The sequence below is a fragment of the Mauremys reevesii genome, linkage group 8 (assembly GCF_016161935.1).
Source record: "Mauremys reevesii isolate NIE-2019 linkage group 8, ASM1616193v1, whole genome shotgun sequence".
Classification (NCBI taxonomy): domain Eukaryota; kingdom Metazoa; phylum Chordata; order Testudines; family Geoemydidae; genus Mauremys; species Mauremys reevesii.
In genome coordinates, this window is record NC_052630.1 from 36,391,414 (window position 1) to 36,411,782 (window position 20,369).

Here is a 20,369-nt window from a genome sequence, read left to right on the forward strand (position 1 = left end):
AAGGAGTGACAGACAGGTGAGTGGCAGTACAAGGGCTCAGTGTGGTTACCTGGTATCAGCCTGTCCAAAGTCAGGCCCCATTAAAAAAAGGTGTCAAGTTTTTTTTTGTTTTTAAAGTGTTTAAGAAGTTTTCACATTAAGAATAAATGTACTTCCTTAAAAACAGCTTGGTATAACTGCAGGCAGTTACTCTGGGCATAGGCAGTGGAGAGGAAGCAAAGCACAGTGGCCAGTTAATGCAGTCTGGCTTGCTGGGAATATTGCAGTACAGGCAGGGAACTGCAGCATGGAACCCCACCCCCACCCCCACGTCTCCGCCACTACCATGAGGTGACAGCAGGAAGCCAGAGAACTTAAGTAAGTGCCCACAGTGGAGCACAGGAGAGGAAGACAGGTGAAGCTGTCCTGAACTGACAGAACTCCCAAGGAAGGGGCAGTTGGTTTCTCAAGAGGATGGGAGCAGCCACCATGAGGCAGGTGCTTCACTCCTAACTGAGCCTTTGCTGTCACCCCCAAAACCCTCTCAAAAATCCTGCAAGCTCCAGCTCAGGAGCAGAGCCTCTGCCACCCCTTCCCAAGTTCTTTAAGGCCAGGGAAGCTCACCAGCAGACAGACCCTGGAGATGCTCAGTAGTGGGAGTGAGGCTGAGCACCTGCCACTGCTCCCTGAAGCATTTATGCTTCCACTTTACCTTCAGCAGTGGCTGGCCTTGAACACAGCTGCCCCCTGCCAGCAACTTTCCCTACACCCCAGCATCTCCTCCCTAACCCTGCCTGCCCCAAGCATTAGCTAATGGAGAGATGAGGTTGAGCTTTTCAAGGCCCAAACGCCATGTGAGGACAGGCCAGTGCTGGAGATAAAGCAGTGGGAAGAGCAGAGCTCACGCTGCTGGGGGCAGGACTAGGCAGCCAGAGGATACTCTAGAACAGCACCTCACTGGCCTGGCTTTGGGGAAGGAAGAGTGTAGCTGCTGACAAGGAAGCCCACCAGCCCTTCTGCTCCAGCAGGATGGTGACTCAGCATTCTAGCAGTGGAGGACCCCCTCCCTGAGCCCAAGCCAACACTGGTGACAGAGGCAGGATCCATTCCACATATGGGGGGCCCAAAAGGCTGTTGGCACCATACCCCAGAGAAGACAGGACACAGCAGTTGCCTTTCAGGCTACTTTAATAGAACCTCCCAACCCTTCAGTCAGAGTCTGAATGACCATTCATACACAGCCGCACGGACTATCAATGCCACTGGGGACCAGAGGACCCCAAATGCCATTTCTTTACAGTCCCTTGCTCATAAATACCTTGGTGCCTCAGAGAGGTGGTCACCATTTCCTCATTAAAAACAGCTCCCATCAGCATGCTGGCCGTGACCCTCCCCTACTTAGGCACTAGCAGGATTCACGAAAGGCCTCTGCTCACAACTCAGCCCAGGAGGGATGCTTCCAACGGAGAACATTGGATTCTTCCAAACAGCGCCTAAGCCAGTGGAACAGGCAGCATTGCAGGTGGTATTTCCCACCCAGCACTTGTCCCATGCTCTTCCTTGCTTCACAGGACAGTTGTCTGACCTCACTGGCCAAGGCCACAATAAGAGACTCAACCAAGCTTTTAAAACAAAGTAAACAACCTTGAACAGAATGAGTCAAACAATAAAAAGCCAAGAGAACAAGATTTAGGCCCAGGAACTTAAACAGAGCAGCCCTTCCCCCAGATGGGGGTGGGGGAAGCAGAGGTTTGTTCAGTGCACCTGCAGGGCTTGCTACCAATATAGCTCTGTGCTGTACATGCCAGGGACAGTCATTAATTGCCCAGTCTAATAGCAGGGAGTTCCCTCAGTGCTCCAAAGAGCACTGAGCATCCCCCTCTCTACCATGCTGGCAGGTGTATTTCAATACAAATAAAACCCAAACAGAACAAAAGAAAAAAAAAATCTTCGAGCCTGGTCAGATTCACCCAGCTGCCCAGCATGCATCCTCTATGACCTATGCAGATGGGGTCCTTCATTGCCTGGCCAGTTTAGCCTGTCCTTCTATGATGGTATGTGGGAATCCCCATGACACCCACCTCCCCCCATCTCACTGGGTTAACCCACCTGGGCACAGCCAGAGCAGAAAACAAAAACACTTAAAAAAACCTAACACAAATCTGTGTCAAACTAACATCTGAGAGAAAACACAAAAACAGACAGACAGGGACCAGAAGCAGCCTCCGCTCAGTGTCCACGTCCTGTAAAACCAGCTTACAAAACGTCAGCACATCAGCCCTACCCCTCCTCCCTGCAAGGGGCCCGTGACAGGAACGCAAAGCCAATGCACCAAGCCCCAGGGGGCAGCGCATGGCTCTGTGGAAACATCCAGCCTACACCACCGGGCACCCTGTTGGGGAAGGAAAAGAGAATTAGAGCCATATGCAATACAGAGTTAAACAGTCAGACAGCCCACCCCTCCCCTTTCCCCATGCATGAACACTCCTCCCCTTCCCAAACAGAACTTTTACCCAGCCTTTCCTGCAGTTCACAGCTCCTCCTTCAACTTCAGCTCACATCAATACACTCCAGCCACTGGAGTGCTAGCACAGGAAGCGCATAACCCAGAGAGTCACTCCACTGGGTAGCATTTCACCTACCCTCCAGCAGGTGGTGTTCCACATTCCTTTGATTCCTGCTCCCTTCCTCACCCTTGCAATCCCAAAGGCAACAGGAGATACTAGCATCCCCTAACCTGGAGAGCAGGTAAAGCCTCAAGCAAGGAGAGGTTTCCAAGATTAAAATTATTTCAAGGTTTAAATTAATCTTCCTCCTCACTGGCTTATTTCATTTTTGTTCAGAATTTCCCCCTCAGCCAGACTCTGGGCCGTTCATGCGTGGTCTCTGACTCTACTGGAAGTGTCTCATACATAAGGACAAAGCTGCAATGGCAGGGGTGGGCATGCAGAAGAGGACCATCTATCAACCCCTGGCATTCCACTGGAAAGAACATAGAAATGTTTCTATGGTTCTTTCCTAAACCTACATAAAAGGGTCAAGACACGAGGCTGAATTTGGTCCAACAGCATCCTCATAACTGAGACACTGGGTTTTTAAATGCCCTAGCTGTTGAGGCTGAGGGGAGCAGATCCCAAGACCTCTGCAGAGCCATGCAAGGACTCACCCAAAGTTTTGAGCAGCTGCAGCGCTATGGCATTCTTGGCCTTGTCATGTCCACTCAAGCCAGACTTATCAGGTTTGATCCACATAAACCCACTGAAGGGGGATGGGTAACCTGGAATCACCACCTGATACCAGAACCGCAGCCAGCCGTCAGGGTTCGCTTGGACACATTTAGTCAGAAACACAGGGATTCCCAGCTGCTGCTTCTTGCACAGTGCGTTCAGGTAGTCTAACACGCAGAATGCCTGTGGCAAAGGGCACATCACAGCACCACGAGGCATCTGGCTCGGAGTGCCACTCTTGCAGCCACCAGGCTGCAAACTTTCTGGGAAGGTTCTCTCTGAGCTGGCACGGAGTTTCTGCTTCATGTCTACTTTCAGCCAATCCACTTCAATTTCCTCTCCATATGGGCCCAAGTTACCTACACACAAGAGGAAGCAAGTCTCAGTTTCAGAGCATTGGTGCTCCTGGTGCTGAGAATGGGGACAGCAAATGCAAGATACAGGCAAGAAAGCAAGAATGCACACAGATTCCTCCACACACAAAGGTACTGGACATAAGACAGTGAGATACTACTGATAATTCTCTGCAGTTCTGGGTTGGGTTTACACTGACAATGGCTACAGGTTACCAGATATAGGCCTAAACTAGAGAAAACCCCACCCCCAAACCCATCTAGCTGAGGGACGAGCCACAGCTCTGCTATCATTTTCAAGCTCTCCTTTCTGCCTTGGTGATTTATACCCCAGGATAGCTGGGGCAATCAACTGTCACAAACAAAAGCAACATCCAAATGGACATGGAAAGGGACAAGATGGCAACCAGTGTTGCCATTTTAAGGCGATACCAGCCTGTCAGGACAAGAGAGACTTCAGTAGACCAAAAGATACATGCACCCACTACTCCCAGACTAGTGCTCAGAGAAGCCATTGCCACTTGTGGGATCTGCAATGCCCCTTCCATTCTGACTCCTCTTGCCCTGGCCCGCTCCTCCCCACAGAGGTTGATTACCTTCCACTAGAGTTTTCTTGGCCATGGCTGCGGCTCGGTGGGAGTTGTATTTCAGAACTGCAAGCTGTCCCCCCTTCCGGGAGGGGCTGGGATACAGGGAAATGTTCAGGACTCCCACGGTCACCTCCTGCAACAGTGTCCACAGCTGGCCCTGCTCCACTGAGGACGCCAGGCCATCCACACACAGCTCACACTTCTCAGTGCTCCTGCAAACCATGATGGGGCAGCCCTTCTGCACCTCAAAGCTGTTCAGAGCTGCAATAGCTATTTGCGCACTGCGCCGATTGCTGTACTTGGCGTAGGCAAAGCCACGGTTGAGCCCACTGAAGGTCATCATGAGGCGGAACTCGTACAGCTTGCCAACGCTTTGGAAGAGAGGAATTAGTTTGTTTTCATAGATGTCCTGAGGGAGTTTTCCAATGAATACCTCTGAGCCGGATGGAGGGGGCTCCCCGATCCAGCCTGCAGATACACAACGAAAGCCAAGCAGTAAGATCGTGAGAGACATCCAGTCTGCAACAACTGCACTTCCCTGAAACTCAGTGCAACAAGAGGCTGTGCCACAGGGGGGGGCAAAGTGAACCAGGCCTCAGCTTACCCCTTATCTGCAGAAGGATCCTGGGTAGGCAATGAGCCTTGGACACCAGCTCTGCACACTGGATGGGCTGGAGCAGATCCAAAAGGGTAAAAAGTAAGGCTGTCCTGCTAGTGGGAGAGGACGGGGGAACCCTCTCAGGGGCGATAAAAACATAAAAGGCTTTTTTATTTTGTTTTTTAAATTATAAGTTTTACTTTTATAAGTAAAGTTGTTTAAAATGAAATCTAAATAATTGCTTAACATTTAAATAATCAAAGTTAAATCCAGGAGCTGCTATCAAAAACTTGGCATTAAAGGCTGCTTTTCTGTAGGAAGAAAGAGGTCTTCCCCCAAACCTAATTTTGCTTTATAAATATGGCACAATAGGTCATGTACTGTATTAAATGTTTTATTTAAAAAAATATGCTGTTGTGTTTAATTAAATTCCAGTTACCATCCTAATGGAGCCTGACAAATCATGAGCAAAAAGTTAATTATCTAGAAGTAAACCATGTATCAGTCACCATTTTCTAACATACTAAAAAAAAACATACAATTAAGACTCTGAAAATATAAAGCTCTAAAGTTGCTTAAATATGTGTAGCAAAAAGATGCACCAAATCTAGTGTCAAGACTCTACTTAGTCGTAAAGCAACATGTTTAATGGGCACACTAACCAATAAGACAGCACCTTTTTTTAGAAAAGAACTGAAGCACAAATGGAAAAAATTAATTAAAATCAGTATTTAAACAGAGGCTTTCACTTGGTGATTTGAAGATCAGTGATCTTCAAAGGCCTCGATTTAAAGCAATCCACCCTGCTCCCTTCACAGCACATCCTCACTCTCGGCCACCCACCAGGATGCTACGAGGGAACCCAGCTGCTGGGTTGGGTGCCCAGGTGTTTTAGTCTCTGGAGCCTGAACAGACTCCTCCCCCCCCAGGCCTGGAACAGTTGTCCCATGGCATGCTCTCAAGGCACACACCCTCTGTCTAGTACCCCTCCTGCCCCGGGAACCTTGGGCTCAGTACTGACCCTTCAGATCCACTCCTCCCCACCCCATCTTAAAAATATATCCTCCTCCAGAACTCCACTTGAATTTGGTAGGGCCCTACTCATGCTTTTATGGTCCATTTTGGTAAATTCCATGGTCATGGGATTTGAAAAAACAACAAAAAACCACAAACCTTAAATTGCATGGGTTCAGATATTTAAATCTGAAACGTCATGGTGTCATAAGCATGGGAGTTCTGACCCAAAATGGAATCATGGGGGGATCGCAAGGCTATTGTAGGGGGTTGCAGTATTGCCACTCTTACTTCTGTGCTGCTGCTGGAGAGCAACAGCTGCTGACTGGGAGCCCAGCTCTGAAGTCAGTGCTAGTGCCAGCAGCATAAAAGAGCTGCGTTCCTAGCTGGCTGCTGCTGAGCTTCCTGCAGCTGGGAGAGGGTCCCCAGAGGTTGGTCTCTCCCAGCCCCAGGAGTGGCCCATGCAGGGGACAAGGAAGTCCCATCTGTCCCTCCCAAGACCAGCCAGGACTAGCAGCTGGAGTCTGGTGCATGGTAGAAGCCCCAGCTGAGGCCCCCCAGCCCTGGGCCAGGGTTCAGAAGTTAAGGGGGCATTGGGTTGGCTGTGTGGGGAGCAGGGTGACCACAATGCCCCTCCAACTGCAGCACCCTGGGTGGTTGCCCATATAACCCACCAGCCCTGCCCCCACAAAAAGTGACAACCCCCTCATACCATGGCAACCTCACTTCTGCACCGCTGCTGCTGGCAGTGGCACTTCCTTCCAAGCTGGGTACCCACTGCTCTCTGACTGACCAGCTCTGAAGGCAGCACACAAGTAAAGGTGGCAATACCACAACCCCTCCCACCCCCACAATGGACAGATTTCACAGGGGAGACCAGATTTCATGGTCCGTGATGCATATTTCATGCTTGTGAATTTGGTAGGGCCCCCAAGCATGAGCCCTCAGAGGTACCAAAAAGGCTCAAGTGGTAGGTGTGAATGCTTAACACATACAGACTTTGCACAGAAGTCTAACACGTCCTTGATCTTTAATAGAGAAAATTATTCAAATGTATAGTGACCTAAGACCTAAGTCAACCTCTATTAGGTCAACTTACAACCACTGTAGTAATTTCTGTGGTGGTGCATGTCTACAATACTCTCCTCGGGTTGGTGGTGCACATCCTCACCAGAAGCACTTCCACCGACCTAAAAGGGGTTGTGTGGGCAGCTGAGACCCTAGTCTCAATTTTGCTGACAGCTCCCTGAGGGAGCCTGAGGCCTCCCCCACCCAATTGCCTCCCCATTCCTTGCCAGGAGCAGGGGAAAACCACCCAGGGTTTCTCACCTCCATGTTCCCGGCTCCAGAGCCATAAAATTGACAAGCTAGCCAACATTCCCAGACAGGAGTAAGGTCCAGCTGCCCATCTCTCCAGGGGAGAGAGAGGCAGTTGGGCTTTAACTGCCCAGCTTTCTTGTCAATTGACAAGAGCCAACAGCTTATGTAAGGAACGCAGCGTCTACACAGACACTGTCGCCCTAACTACACCAACCTAAACCCCACACCTCTCGTGGCAGTGGAGCACTCACATCGGCGAGACAAGGCTGCAGTGTAGACACTGACATAATTAGGTCGATGTAAGCTGCCCAACGTCCACCTCACCGTTGAGCATACCATGCCTCAGATTACAGATCATTTAGAAAGCCTCTTAGCTGCAACACCCCTCACTAGCTCACCCCGCCCTTGGCAGACCAACTCTGCTCAGGTAGCTAAGCAGGGTCCCTGGCCTCATCAGACTTCTACACACTGAACTGCTTCTCCTGCATGGACACTTCCAGCCCAGCTTACCTTCTCTGACCTCGACTGATCCACACCCTCCTGCCAACATATCACCTGTACATTTGTGCCCCTTTCCTAGTTTATATATACTACCACCACCTCTTCTTTGTTCTGCGTTTGACAACTTTCAACTCCTGCCATTCCCCCATCCCTTCAGAGAGAGAGACACACACACACACACGCCTTGTCTACATTACAGAGTTCGGTCAACATAAGCTGCCTTGCATCAACCTAGTTGTGCGTGTCTGTGTGTAAACTGGTCTCCCACCAATGCAAGGTCTCCATTACACCAACATAGTAATATCAGCTCCCTGAGCAGCACTGAGCCATGATTGACACACAGAGGTTGACAGTGTGAGTGTAGACCTTGCATTACCTATGTAGACCCTAACAGTCCTCCAACAGCTGTCCCACAATGCCTGACACATTCAACTGTCAACTCCACTGCCCAGGACTCAGAGACCAGAAGCCACTCCCACCTTTGAACTCCCACAAACTTTTGAAGTGCCTTTTCCTGACTGTCCAGCTTGGCAAGCACACCTAGCAGATCTCCATTGCTATATGCAGCTGCCCGGCTGGTCATACACTCCAGCCACACTCCAGCCTGGAGTGGACAGGAGATATCGGAACTCCTGTGCCTGTGGGGAGAAAAGGCTGTGTAGGCACAGCTTCAATCCAGCTGTAGAAACATGGACACCTATGAGCAGGTAACACAGGACAAGCAGAATGACAGGGATCAGCAGCAGTGCCACATGAAAGCGAAGGAACGGAGTCAGGCATGTCAGAAGCCAGGGAGGCCAATGGTCAATCTGGTTTTATCTGTAGCCAGACACAACTTGTACCTGCTGATATTAGGGGAGGGGAGGGGGTGGGTTGGGGGTTGACATAACCATCCCATGCATCACCTCTGGGAGGAACCTTGCAGCCCCATGTCCCTGGGCTGCAGCCAATCCCACAGCTCCTGGAGGGCTGGGGCCACAGGTATGGGAAGCATGTGCCTCTGAGCTGGGCCCATCGCCTGTGGAAACTCACAGCACCACAGTGTCTTCCGAGAGCTCCTGTACCCTTATGGACACCTCAGCAGGGGGAGGGGGTTGCGGGCAATGCCCAAACTCAGGGTGAGCGGAGGAAGCGCCCAATATCTTCCCCAGCAACACTCCCCCCCCCCCCCATCCAGGGTCACCACACTCCCCCCATGAGAGTTACCTGCAGGTGGGGGGCACTGTCCTTCTCCCACTGCACCTCTCTCCTCCCCCACCCCCACCCCCAGCATATTTCATGCTCACTCAGCCTCTGTCCCCAGCAGCTGGACCCAGGCTGGTAACAGAGAGGCTGAGATGGAGCTGCTTCTCCCACTGGCTGAAGGTGGCCGCTCGGGGTAGCTGCAGAGCAATGGCTGCCTGAGCAAGCACCTGGCTGGGGAAGCAGCAGCAGCCGCCCACCTCCTCCACTCCCACCCTGGCCCAGCTGCCAGGGACAAAGGCCAATCTGGAAATATGCTGGGAGGGTGGGGGAAGGGGCAGCACACCTCTTACTTGCCCCCCCTCCCCAGCAGCCAGGTCTGGGCTGCTGCTGCCTCCACAGCTGGGCTTTCCAAGGCAGCAGCTATGCTGCACAGAAGCAGCGACCCAGAGTGGCCACCTTCACCCGGTGTGCAAAGTGGCTCCATCCTGCCCCCTCTGCTCCCTGCCTGGGCCCAGCTGCCAGGGAGAGGGGCTGAGTGAGCCAGAAACACGCCAAGGAGAGGCACAGCAGCAGGACAGACCCCCTTGTCCCACTAGCAGGACAAGCAGAGCAAGCGCAGCTCAGCACCAGGGCTATTCTTACTCATACGCAAAGTACATAGCTGTGTAGGGCACCAGGAAATCTGGGGCAATTTGGTGCCCCAAATTTCCTCGTGCCCTACACAGCCGTGTGCTGCTCCAGCAGCCAGCCCGATCCCCTGGCCAGGAAAGCTGCCCCCACTCCACCCCTTCCCCATAGCCCTGCCCCCACGGCTTCCCACCTTGCTCTGCCCCATCCCTGCCCCCACTCCACCCCTTCCCCTGAGCTACATGCCAGGGGCCTGGTGTGCCCTGCACTCACTGGGCAGCAGGAAGTGGAGAGACCCTGCCCCAGCCTGCTCCAAGCCATGCCACTGGTGAGTGCAGGGGGTAGTTCCTCCCTGCCCCCCAAGAGTCTGGGAGCCCAGGGAGCTGAGCGGAGCAGGCGGAGACCAGGTCACTCCACTTCCCGCCACCCTGTGAGTGCGGGGTCAAGCCCATCCTGCAGTCACCAGGTGACAGGAAGTGGAATGATCTAGCCCCAACCTGCTCTGCCGGGTCATGATGGGGGCGGTTCCCCCCCTGCCTCCAAAGACCTTGGGCGCAGGTCCCCCAGGGAGGCCTGTGGATAAATGTAAAGTAATGCACATTGGAAAAAATAACCCCAACTATACATACAATATCATGGGGGGCTAATTTAGCTACAACTAATCAGGAAAAAGATTGTGGATAGTTCTCTGAAGATGTCTATGCAGTGTGCAGCGGCAGTCAAAAAAGCAAACAGGACATTAGGAATCGTTAAAAAAGGGATAGAGAATAAGACTGAATATCTTATTGCCCTTATATAAATCAATGGTACGCCCACATCTTGAATACTGTGTACAGATGTGGTCTCATCTCAAAAAAAGATATACTAGCACTAGAAAAGGTTCAGAAAAGAGCAACTAAAATAATTTAAGGGTTTGGAACAGGTCCCATATGAGGAGGGATTAAAGAGGCTAGGGCTTTTCAACTTGGAAACGAGGAGACTAAGGGGGGATATGATAGAGGTATATAAAATGATGAGTGGTGTGGAGAAAGTGGATAAGGAAAAGTTATTTACTTGTTCCCATAATATAAGAACTAGGGGCCACCAAATGAAATTAATGGGCAGCAGATTTAAAACAGATAAAAGGAAGTTCTTCACACAGCACACAGTCAACCTGTGGAACTCCTTGCCTGAGGAGGTTGTGAAGGCTAGGACTACAACAGCGTTTAAAAGAGAACTGGATAAATTTATGGAGGTTAAGTCCATTAATGGCTATTAGCCAGGATGGGTAAGGAAGAGGCTAGGGACACCATGTTTGTCAGAGGGTGGAGATAGATGGCAGGAGAGAGATCACTTGATCATGACCTGTTAGGTTCACTCCCTCTGGGGCACCTGGCATTGGCCACTGTCAGACAGGATACTGGGCTAGATGGACCTTTGGTCTGACCCAGTACGGCCGTTCTTATGTAAAATCCCACAGTTCCTCATCAGGAAACTTATCTAGGTTTCCCATTCATTGCTACCCACTACAGAGCTGTGAACAGATTCAGCAGTTTGGAACCAGTAGAGTGACTGTATTTCTATGCCTAAAGCAACTGACAAAGCTGTTTACATACCTGGGGGAGGGCCCCCATACTTCCTCTGACCATTGACCTGCACCAGTTGGATGCCAGTCTCCTTCACCCAGGCCAACAGGGCTGTTTTATTGTTCTGATTGATGGCATCACTCCACATCTGTCAAGGAACCAGACAGACACTTTATCCAAAGTCCCAGTGGTTATTTCTGACTTCACAGATGAGGCCTTCAAAGGAAGTGCATTAGCAGTGACCCATTCCAGCAGTAGACACCCATTTACAACCCTCCTCCAAAAAACCACCACCAACTAGTATGTAAAACTTTAGACTGTGCTTTCTTATTCTCCAGGGTCAGAGAACATGTGACAAGACTCCTTACATCACAGAGGCCTCCAGTGGCTCTACTAGTCAAGGTTCACCTACTTGGTCTGGTTAAATGGAGCCATGGTAGATTCTGTGTTGCAGGGAGCCTCATCAGCTCACTCCCACCCAGTCCATGGTGATGAGGACCTATGAAGCTCCCAGGTTGCAAAAGGTTTTCAAGAGAAAAACCTCAGTATTAGAGAAAAACTAAAGAGTGATACATAAAAAGGTGCAGCAAGCAGTCAGACTGCCACCAACTCAGACTGATGCTAAGACAGGACATACATCTGGAACAGGATGCCAGAGAGAATACCATACTGCCATACCATACCAGACTCACTCACGCCAATTAGAAGCTGCATTTTATAAGACTTAAGTTGCAACTCAGCTGTAGAGAACAGACTGGAGAAGTATTGGTAAAGTGGCAGCTTTCATACCCCACCCAAAGAGACATCAGCATCTTTCCTGGGTATGGAGATACCCTAAAACAAGGAGTTCTTAAAACCTTTCCTACATGGGACCATTGCATCAGTTTCACTCAAGTTTTTTTTTTTTTTTTTAAACTACTTTAATTAAACTGGTGCAAACCCCTGTGTAGAGGCTCTTATTCTGGTTTCAAAACAAGCATGTTTTGATTTAGCTTAAGGTGATCAGAAGTCAGTTTAACTTGCATTGAAATAAGTGCATCCACACAAGGGTCTGCACTAGTTTAACTAGACTGGGTTAGCAGTCACCCTTTACATTAACACAGTGCAGCTTTCCAATGTAGGCAAGCATTTTTGAGACTGCCCTCAAGCCTCAACATTAGTTTCTACAGCTAGTAGATATTTAGTTGTACTGTTTTTCTAAAATAGGAAAAAATCCTTCCAGAAGGTAGAGATTAGAGAGCAAGAAAGTGATTGGCCCTAAACTCCCTAGTTCTCTAAACCAGCAACAATGCTCCCTGCACACAGAATCCAACATGCCAGGGCACTCACAGGGGTTTAACACAACATGAAAAGGCAGAGATGGCTATAATCCATGTTAAGATTTTAAGTCACCCTCCCCGTCCCCTTTTAAAGATAGGCTTCCTCCCCAGTTTGGGTTGTCATTATTGGGCTCTAAAAGAGTGTCTTGTGAAGATGGTTTTTCGCCATTAATTTGGGAATGCAGCACCCTGCCACCAAAGCTAAGCAACTTGCATCTCTTGAGGAGAAACATGATCGCAGCTGAACGGAGTGGTAGCTGAGCAGTTCTGGCTGACACCCATTTCCGGAAGAGGCAGTGGGCGTTCGAGAACTATTAACATACAACAGATAGTGCTAGGGCAGCCTAAACAGACTGAAATTTACAAATAATGAAAACCAACATTTGTAGCTAAATCCTGGGGAGAGTTAAATTAATTTATCTTTGATTGTTTGCAGGGCCCGTGCAAGGATATTTTGTACCCTAGGCAAAACTTCCACCTTGCCCCCCCCTGCCCCCCCCAACATTGGTCCATTGAGGGGCAAATCCCAACTAGCCTTTATAGACGCCAGGGGCCAGCTGTGCCCAAGGTTCCTCCCTCCCTGCCCCTGAACTCCCCTGGAGAGTGCACAGCCTCCCTGTGAGCCCTCCCCACCCCACCCCACCGGCTCCCACCCCAAGTCCACTCACTGGCTTGGCCGGCTGCAGCGCCTTCTGGGGGCTCCTGCAGCACATGCATGCGGGCAGAAGCCCCCATGTGCCCCCCAGCTTCCCCCTTGCCACGCTCGGGCTCTGCGGCTCCCAGGAGTGAGAGCCATCGCTGCCCCTCCTGGAGCAGGCTCAGGGCCCTGCGCCTGGCAGCGGCTCACATGCCCGGGAGCCACAAAGCCTGAGCATGGCAAGGGGGGAGCTGGGTGGCACACGGGGGCCTCTGCCCGCATGCATCTGCTGCAGCCTGCATGAGTCCCCCAGGGAGGCACCAGGCTGCAGCCTGGGCAGGAGGCACAGCTGCTCCCCGTGCTGCCGCCTTTGCAGGGCTCCTGCCCACCTTCGCCTGCTCCTCCATGGCTGGGGCTTGCTGCTGCTGCAAGCAGGACACTCTGGCTCTCTGGCGCCTCCGGGCAGCTTCTCCCTGCCCCTCCCCGCCAAGCCAGGGCACCACTTTTTGGTGCCCCCAGGGCCGTCCTTAGGATTTATGGGGCCCTAAGCAGTATTATTAAACTGGTGCCCATATGCCCGACAGCAGCCTGAGCTTGCAGCCCGGCAGGGGCAGAGGGACAAGGCAGAAACAACGAGACACCCAGCCCATGGTGGCAGAGAGTCATAGTTCCCCACAGAGACCCCTGTATCCTCTCCCTCACACAGAATAGACATGCAGAAGGTACCTAATTAAAAGCACTAAATTTGGGAATAAAAAATGTCAATCACAGGTTTTTTTATATGCCCTGAAGTTTGTCAGACATTTATTTAAAAAAATTTGTAGTAAGGGTGAGTCAGCTGTCTTGCTAAATACAACGTTCAATATTATGGAATACATGATGCAGCTCTTTGTTTTACATTTTCTTAATCAGTATCTAAGCTGATTTTATATTTTAAATGTACTCCTAAATGTACTCATTCCAGATTACTGCATATTTAACTCACTGAAACAGACATTTTAAATTGATCAGTCACAGAGGTTTAGTGTGTTCATAACAATGTTCATTGCTTTTAGAAAAAGGGAACACTGATTTACTGTGTGATCTCCATAACAATACACGTTTATGACATTTCACCAACTTCAAAAAATATGTTTCCAAAGAGGTAGGCATAACAAAGGATTTTATATCTTACTAAGGTACTGATTTTGCTTAAAACGAGTTCATCCAATAGTCAGAAGTAGAGCAAGGGAAACTCTTGTCCAACTATCTAGAAGCAGAGGGCTGTTGCGTCCTTCAGTGGGGGGGGGGGGGAGGAGAAAAGGGGATGAAGGGAGAAATGGATAGACAGAAAGGACAGGAAGACTTTGGAAGTAAGTTTTTTTTTTTACACTACAGTAATTAAAATGTGTATTTAAGGGTGGTCTTTTGAAGAATTTATTTAAAAAACCATATGTCCGAAGATCCCAGCATGTAAGGCTAAAGATGCTTGTGCATCTAAAACTCTATGCAATGATTTTTTTAGAGATGTGATTTTATATAATCTTCACCAACTCACTAATTTACTAAGGTCCTGTAGACTGACATGTGAGTAAACATTCATTACAGTTATGCACAACTGTCTGTCAGTACTTTTAGAAACGGACAGTAGATACCTGGGGGTTGGTAAATACCTGTTAAATGCCTTCATTACCCCTTGAATGGCTCTTTAACAGTTTGAGTGTTGTGCTAATAGCTCTGGCAGGCTGGAGACTTTTTCCCCTCTTTTAACTACTACATCCCCTTCCCAGGAAGCCTCAGAGCCTGCAGGAAGGGTCAGAACAGGGACAGGAACACAAGTAGGGTGGCCACTAAGACCCAGTGGTGCCCCAAGTTTTCAGGTGCCCTACCCAGCTGCCTATGCCTAAGGACAGCCCTGGGCGCCCCTAACCACTTGCTGCCCTAGGCCACTACCTAGTTCACCTAGTGGAGCCTCCAAACAATCAGGGGCGGTGCAACCAAGCCTTTGAGGGATCAGTACCACAGGCACTGATTTCCAGACCCCACACTCCCCCAAGGCCCCACCCCACCTCTTCCTGGCGTTCCACCCACGCCCTTGCTCCTCCTCAGGGGACGGGCATCGCCTGTCACCTCCTCGCTGGTCTCCCACCTCGGGGCTCACACAACCTCCGGGCTCCTCCATGCTGACAAGGGCGCCACCCTTGCCTCTTAGGACCCACGGGTGCGGTTGGGGTTGAGGGGGGAGAAGAGGTCGCAGAGGGGGGGAAATCAAAGTTCATTAATGCTTCCGGACCCTGGGGCAGACTCCTCTCCGCAAAGCGCCTGTTTAGGGGAGTCTCCAGGGAGGGAGTTCGGCCCCTTAGCAAAACCCGAAGCAAAACGGGCCGGAACCGGCCGCAAGGCTCCGCCGGGCCCCTGAGCCTGGTACTCCCCATCCAGGGCCAGTTTGCGAAGCCGATGCCGGTTCTGTCGCTTCCAAGCGGGGCAGCACCGGGGAGCACTCGAGCGACTACCCCAAAGCAGCGATGGCAATAACCCCGCACACCTCTCCTAGCCGGGCAGCCCCGCCCTGCCCCCTGCCGGAGGAGCCGCTCAGAGCGAAGTTCGCTCCGCGGCCGGCAGACGGGACGGGACGGGACGGGACGGGCCCCCTGGGGCAGGGAAGCGCTGAGCCCCGCTCCAGGAGCCCTGTACCGGCGGAAGGCGCCGCACCAGCCAAAGGGGCTGCGCTGCCCGAGGACGCTGCAGACTCCTCGTGCCCTCGGGGGGGAAGCAAGAGGCGGCCGGAGCTACCCAGGGCCACGTGTTCGGCACCAGAGCCCAGGTCCCCTCGCTCGCGCCGCCGTGCGCCTAGGCGGGCCCCTGCAGGGGAAGGCCGGGGCAAAGCCCCGGGGTGCTCACCTGCGCCTCCAGCACGCCCTCCATCCTACACCAGCCAAACCCTTCGCAGGGGTGGCTTCGCCCACCGCCCCTTTATACCCGCCCCAGGCCTGGAAGCTTCCAGTGGCCCCGCTCCGGGCTCGCTCATTGGGCGCTGGTTGGGCGCACCCCGCCCCCTGGCTGCAGGGTGGGGCTGGCCTCGCTCCGGCACCCAGGGCGAAGCGGCTGAGTCGAAGTTACCTCTCGTGGCATCGCTACAAAGTTACAGCCCAAGGAGGCCTGCGGAGGGGGGCGCTGCTGCCAGCAGCTCCCGCGCCAGGTCTGCCGGCAGGGGACACGCGGGCAGTCTCCCCACGGAAGGGGTGGGAGCCCCAGTTGAACCCCCCACCTGCAGCAGCTAGGCGGATAGCACCTGCCTCTTCTTCCTATTCCAGAGCACTGAAGGAGGGTTATGCAGAGAAACCCCCCTCCCTCCCCATTAACTCCTTTGCTGTGCCGACACTCACACTAATGAGAAAGACCACGAGAAGTAATGGCTGCAGAAACCCCCAACTACTAGCCCAGTGCCCTGGCAGCCAGAGGCCCAGCTACTGCCGAACCTTGAGGGCTTGATGTTGGCAAGATGCAGAATAACATAAGGGAACAGAAGAGGAATGGAGACTGCTCAAGAACCAGCGCTGTCTTAACGACAATGAAATGTCCCTGCATTTGCTAGCAGGGTCAGAGAAAGGCAACATGTTCTGGTGCGGTTTGTGCACTGCCGTGTGTGTCATGCTCCCCCCTCTCTCTAGCCCAGTCCTTTCAGATGCCGTTGCTGTAGCAGTCAAGTTTTTTTTGCAGACACTTACACCTACTTATTCACAACCAGCTTCTCCAGAAAAGAAAGCAGGCACCAGAGCCAGTCAAACCCACCCAGTTCTGATTTGTTAGGGAAAGTGGCTCATGGAGAAGACACATTTCTTCATTACTTTTCTCTCAGAATTTATAGCCTCTTCCAGCCCTATCCAACACAACACAACCCAGCACAGCTTTGGTTTGTTCAGAAGAAGCTTTAAAGGAAAACTGCAGCCATCAGTTGTAGCACCTTGAAATTAAGTATTATTAAATCAGAGGTGCCCTTTGAAGTCAGTGGCAGTTTTGTGTCAAAGAAAAATAGTAGGGTTGGATCCTGTTCTATTTGTTTAGGAACCTTAGTCCTTAGCTCACTCTCTCTGTAACACCACTAGTTATCTCAGCGAAAACTCCCATATACTGATACTCTAATAAGAATGAAGGTGTTCCTGACAGTATGACTTTAATAATTCACCACCCATTTAAATGCATGAGAAAGTAGCAACTCTGCAATTTTCTTTCTTGGTCATTGGAAAGCAGTTCCTACATTTAAAAAAATGTGCTAAGTGTAATCACTCTTACCTTTAAAGAAAAATAGGAGCTGCTTTCTCATTAATTTAAGCAATATCTGGCTTGTGAGTTTTACTTTTAAGTATACAATCATGACAGTCTGCTGAAGATGCAACAGTTGTTTTAAAGTGATTTAGGTTACATTTCAATGCATGAAACTTTCAAAAAATATTTCTAATAATATTAGATATTAGATAATATTTCAAAAATTTTTAATATTTCCAAAAAGCCCAGATCATTAGGTATATCCAACTTCCATTAAATTCTGACAGGATTTGGACAAATTTTAAAATTCCAGCCTTGGACAAAAATGTGCAATTAGCATTAGGGTTTGAAACAGAAGAAGGGGAGTAGTTAAGACTTAACATTGTAGCTGTTTTACAGAATAATCTTGAGAGAAAGGATTTGGGACAAAGATTAGGTGAATGGTCTCAGAAGTAAATAATTTCACATTCTACAAGCCTGAAAGGATGCACAGGGGGCGGAAATGTCTAACGTTTAGACAGGCTATAGCAGGGGTGGACTAACTTTTTGGCCTGAGGGCCACAACTGGACATAGAAATTGTATGGCAGACTGTGAATGCTCACAAAATTGGGGTTCGGGTGCAGGATGGGGTTCGGGCTCTGGTTGGGGGTGTGGGCTCTGGGGTGGGGCCAGAAATGAGTTCAGGGTGCAGGAGTGGGTTCTGGGCTGAAGGAGTGGAGTGAAAGAGGGGGGTGCAGGCTCCAGCTGGGGGTGCAGGCTTGGGTAGGGCTGAGAGGTTTGGGGTGCAGGAGGGTGTTCCGGGCTGGGATTGAGGAGTTTGGAGGGCAGGGAGGGTCAGAGCATGGGGAGAAGCTCAGGGGTGCAGGCTCCAAGCGGCACTTACTTCAAGCGGCTCCCAGAAGCAGCGGCATGTCCCTGCTCCGGCTCCTACATGGAGGTGCAGCCAGGCAGCTCTGCACACTGCCCCGTCCGCAGGCATCCCCTGCAGCTCCAATTGGAGCAAAGGAGGGGGCTATTGGAGAGTGTATGAGCCGGAGTGGGGCCATGCCATGGCTTCCAGGAGCCGCATGGTGTGATCCCTGACCCTGCACCCCAGCTGAAGCGCCTGAGAGAGGCAAGCCCCAGACCCAGCTCCCCAGCAGGACCTTGCAGGCTGGCTTAAAATGGTTCACGGGCTGTAGTTTGCCCACCTCTGGGCTATATTATAGTTCTTATGGCACCGAAATAGTAGAGGAAGAAGAGCTGATAAACCCTACTTACTATTAAACTTAGCCCAATAGGCAGCAGCCAAAGCAAAAGTGTCTAAAAAGATATTGAGGTTTATGCAGGGGAGTGCATTGTGATAGCTCAAGGAGATTATCAAGTGATACAAAGCACTGGGTAAAGACTTTTTGGAGTAATTTGGGCAGCACAGAGCATCTAAAATAATGAGACAGATAAAACTGGGATTATTTAGTTCTGAGAAAAGGCAATTGAGAGGGCGCTGACTGTAATACATCAGCTAGCTAAGGGTTATCCTCCAATTAAACTGAATGTGTCTGAGGTCACTGGGTAAACCAGAACTAGGGGGCACAAATTTAAAGGATCCCATGTAAACCAAATTTAAGTAGGGATTATTTTACAGACTGGTGAAGAGAAAACAATGGAGGTGATGTAATCAAGCCTAATGCATTTAAACCACAATGGGAGGAGTCTATGGATTTTTTGTACATTAAAGGGGGGATTAGGAGCAACCTGCTGCCCTTCACAGGGAATTTAGTTGATTATGATGGCTAGTTTTACAGGGAATTAGGAATGACTGGCACAAAGTTAAATTACTTGTACAATATTTAAGGAATTAGATAAGACTAGAGTTGGCAGGGACATCCTGGCTACCTCCTGCTTCTGCACACCACCAAACTCAGGTCTTTATTGTTCTTTTTCTTTAATGTTTCCAATGGGAGTTTCCGGATAAGACTTTTCACTGCACACTGCAAAATACCACCCCCAGTGCACTTTTTAAAAGGTCCCTGAAACTCAAGGAATGGAACAGCAGCAGCAGCAACATTTAACACCTGGCCCTTGTCCTGGGGGAGTGTGGGGGAAGAGTAACAGAGGCCCTGACATCCTGACAATCCCAGAAGACAGTCACACAAGAGGCAGGTGTGGGACTGTCAGAAGGTTTATTAAGCTTGCTTAGAATGTTTTACACTTTGAGACGAGGTCCCTTCCCTCCAGGCAGAGAAGTGACACTGTGCAGAATGTTTATTCAAACAGAAAGGAACATGAAGTTGTGACCAAGAGCCTCAGTGTCTGCCAATGGCCCAGGGCACCACAGCTCTGCCCAGTAACAGTAATGATTACAGACACACAGCTGGCATTCTCCAGAGTGTCTCAGGAAACATCCTCTCCAGCTCTCTCACTGGCTACGCCCAGGAGCACAGTGTTCTTTAAAAGGCAAAGCAGCATTTCTGATCCCTCTGGGAAAAAGAAATTCATGATAAAATAATAAATACAGCTTCAAAGACCCCTGTGCCCCCACTGACATGTCATGAGTAAGAACTCTGGCATTTAGAGAGGAAATCTCTACAAGTCTTCCCCTTCCCCCGTATCAGTTGAAATCCAATAAACTAGCAGGTGTGGCTGGCTGGAAGGCTAGGGATGGCACGTTCGCCTCTTGATTTCCTCAATGAGGTTTTCCCTACGAACATCAACCTGAAAAACAAATAAATAATGAATTCATAGAACCACTCCTCTCCTATAATCCAGCCTCCTCCTGGAACCATTCTTCTCCAGTCCATCCAAGAATACCCCAAATCGCACGCACTGCCCTGTCTGACAAAAGAGCACCTAGTTGTCCTCCCACAGATCAAGCCAAAGTATTCAGAACTTCATTTTTGAAGTAATGTTTCTAACACACACACACACACACTCTCTCTCTCTCTGCAAAACAACTCCTAGGTAAGTGGCTCTCCAGCTTGATTCGTCTCTAGCACAGGGTCCAATCTAAACAGTTTTTAATAACTCCTTTCTCTATGACATCCTTAAGAACCGGTTGCCCAGCACACAGAAAATGCTGCTATCCACCTTCTCATGCAAAGAAGAACAACCATATCCAACACCTTCACAGGCTCTCCATGCCTGTAGGAGTCAGTTCAAAGTTGCCCTTGTTTCTGAACCATCCCTCTGTAGACTTGCTCCAGCCTATATGTGCTAAGTATTGTCACCA

General features: G+C 50.4%; 2 protein-coding genes across 4 annotated transcripts in view; both read right to left on the reverse strand.

Moving 5' to 3' along the window:
- Positions 1-1,149: 1,149 nt before the first annotated feature.
- DND1 (DND microRNA-mediated repression inhibitor 1) lies at positions 1,150-15,922 on the reverse strand. Of its 2 annotated transcripts, none has more exons than XM_039485411.1 (5): positions 15,796-15,922; positions 10,990-11,107; positions 4,156-4,617; positions 3,146-3,565; positions 1,150-2,371 (listed from the first exon to the last, which is right to left on the reverse strand). In XM_039485411.1, exons 1-5 carry the CDS (start codon positions 15,817-15,819, stop codon positions 2,355-2,357), a joined length of 1,041 nt encoding a protein of 346 aa, XP_039341345.1. In that variant the 5' UTR covers positions 15,820-15,922; the 3' UTR covers positions 1,150-2,354. The 2 variants fall into 2 exon arrangements, with proteins under 2 accessions (XP_039341345.1, XP_039341344.1); XM_039485410.1 differs by lacking the exon at positions 15,796-15,922 and adding an exon at positions 4,754-4,886.
- Positions 15,923-19,306: 3,384 nt separating this feature from the next.
- The window catches only part of HARS1 (histidyl-tRNA synthetase 1), a 32,034-nt gene continuing 30,971 nt past the window's right edge, over positions 19,307-20,369 (reverse strand). For both annotated transcript variants that reach the window (XM_039484009.1, XM_039484008.1), the window contains exon 13: positions 19,307-19,855. In XM_039484009.1, the coding sequence (XP_039339943.1) occupies positions 19,796-19,855 (60 nt within the window). In that variant the 3' untranslated portion in view covers positions 19,307-19,795. The remainder of the gene's footprint in view (positions 19,856-20,369) is intronic.

What these genes read in the sequence shown, in the direction of transcription:
- DND1 (XM_039485410.1), bottom strand. Translation starts at nt 11,022, where the DNA reads ATGGTCAGAGGAAGTATGGGGGCCCTCCCCCAG. An exon ending in GTATGGGGGCCCTCCCCCAG is followed by an intron (nt 4,887 to 10,989) that starts GTATGTAAACAG and finishes ATCGCCCCTGAG; the next exon opens with AGGGTTCCCCCGTCCTCTCC. An exon ending in GATCCTTCTGCAGATAAGGG is followed by an intron (nt 4,618 to 4,753) that starts GTAAGCTGAGGC and finishes GTGTATCTGCAG; the next exon opens with GCTGGATCGGGGAGCCCCCT.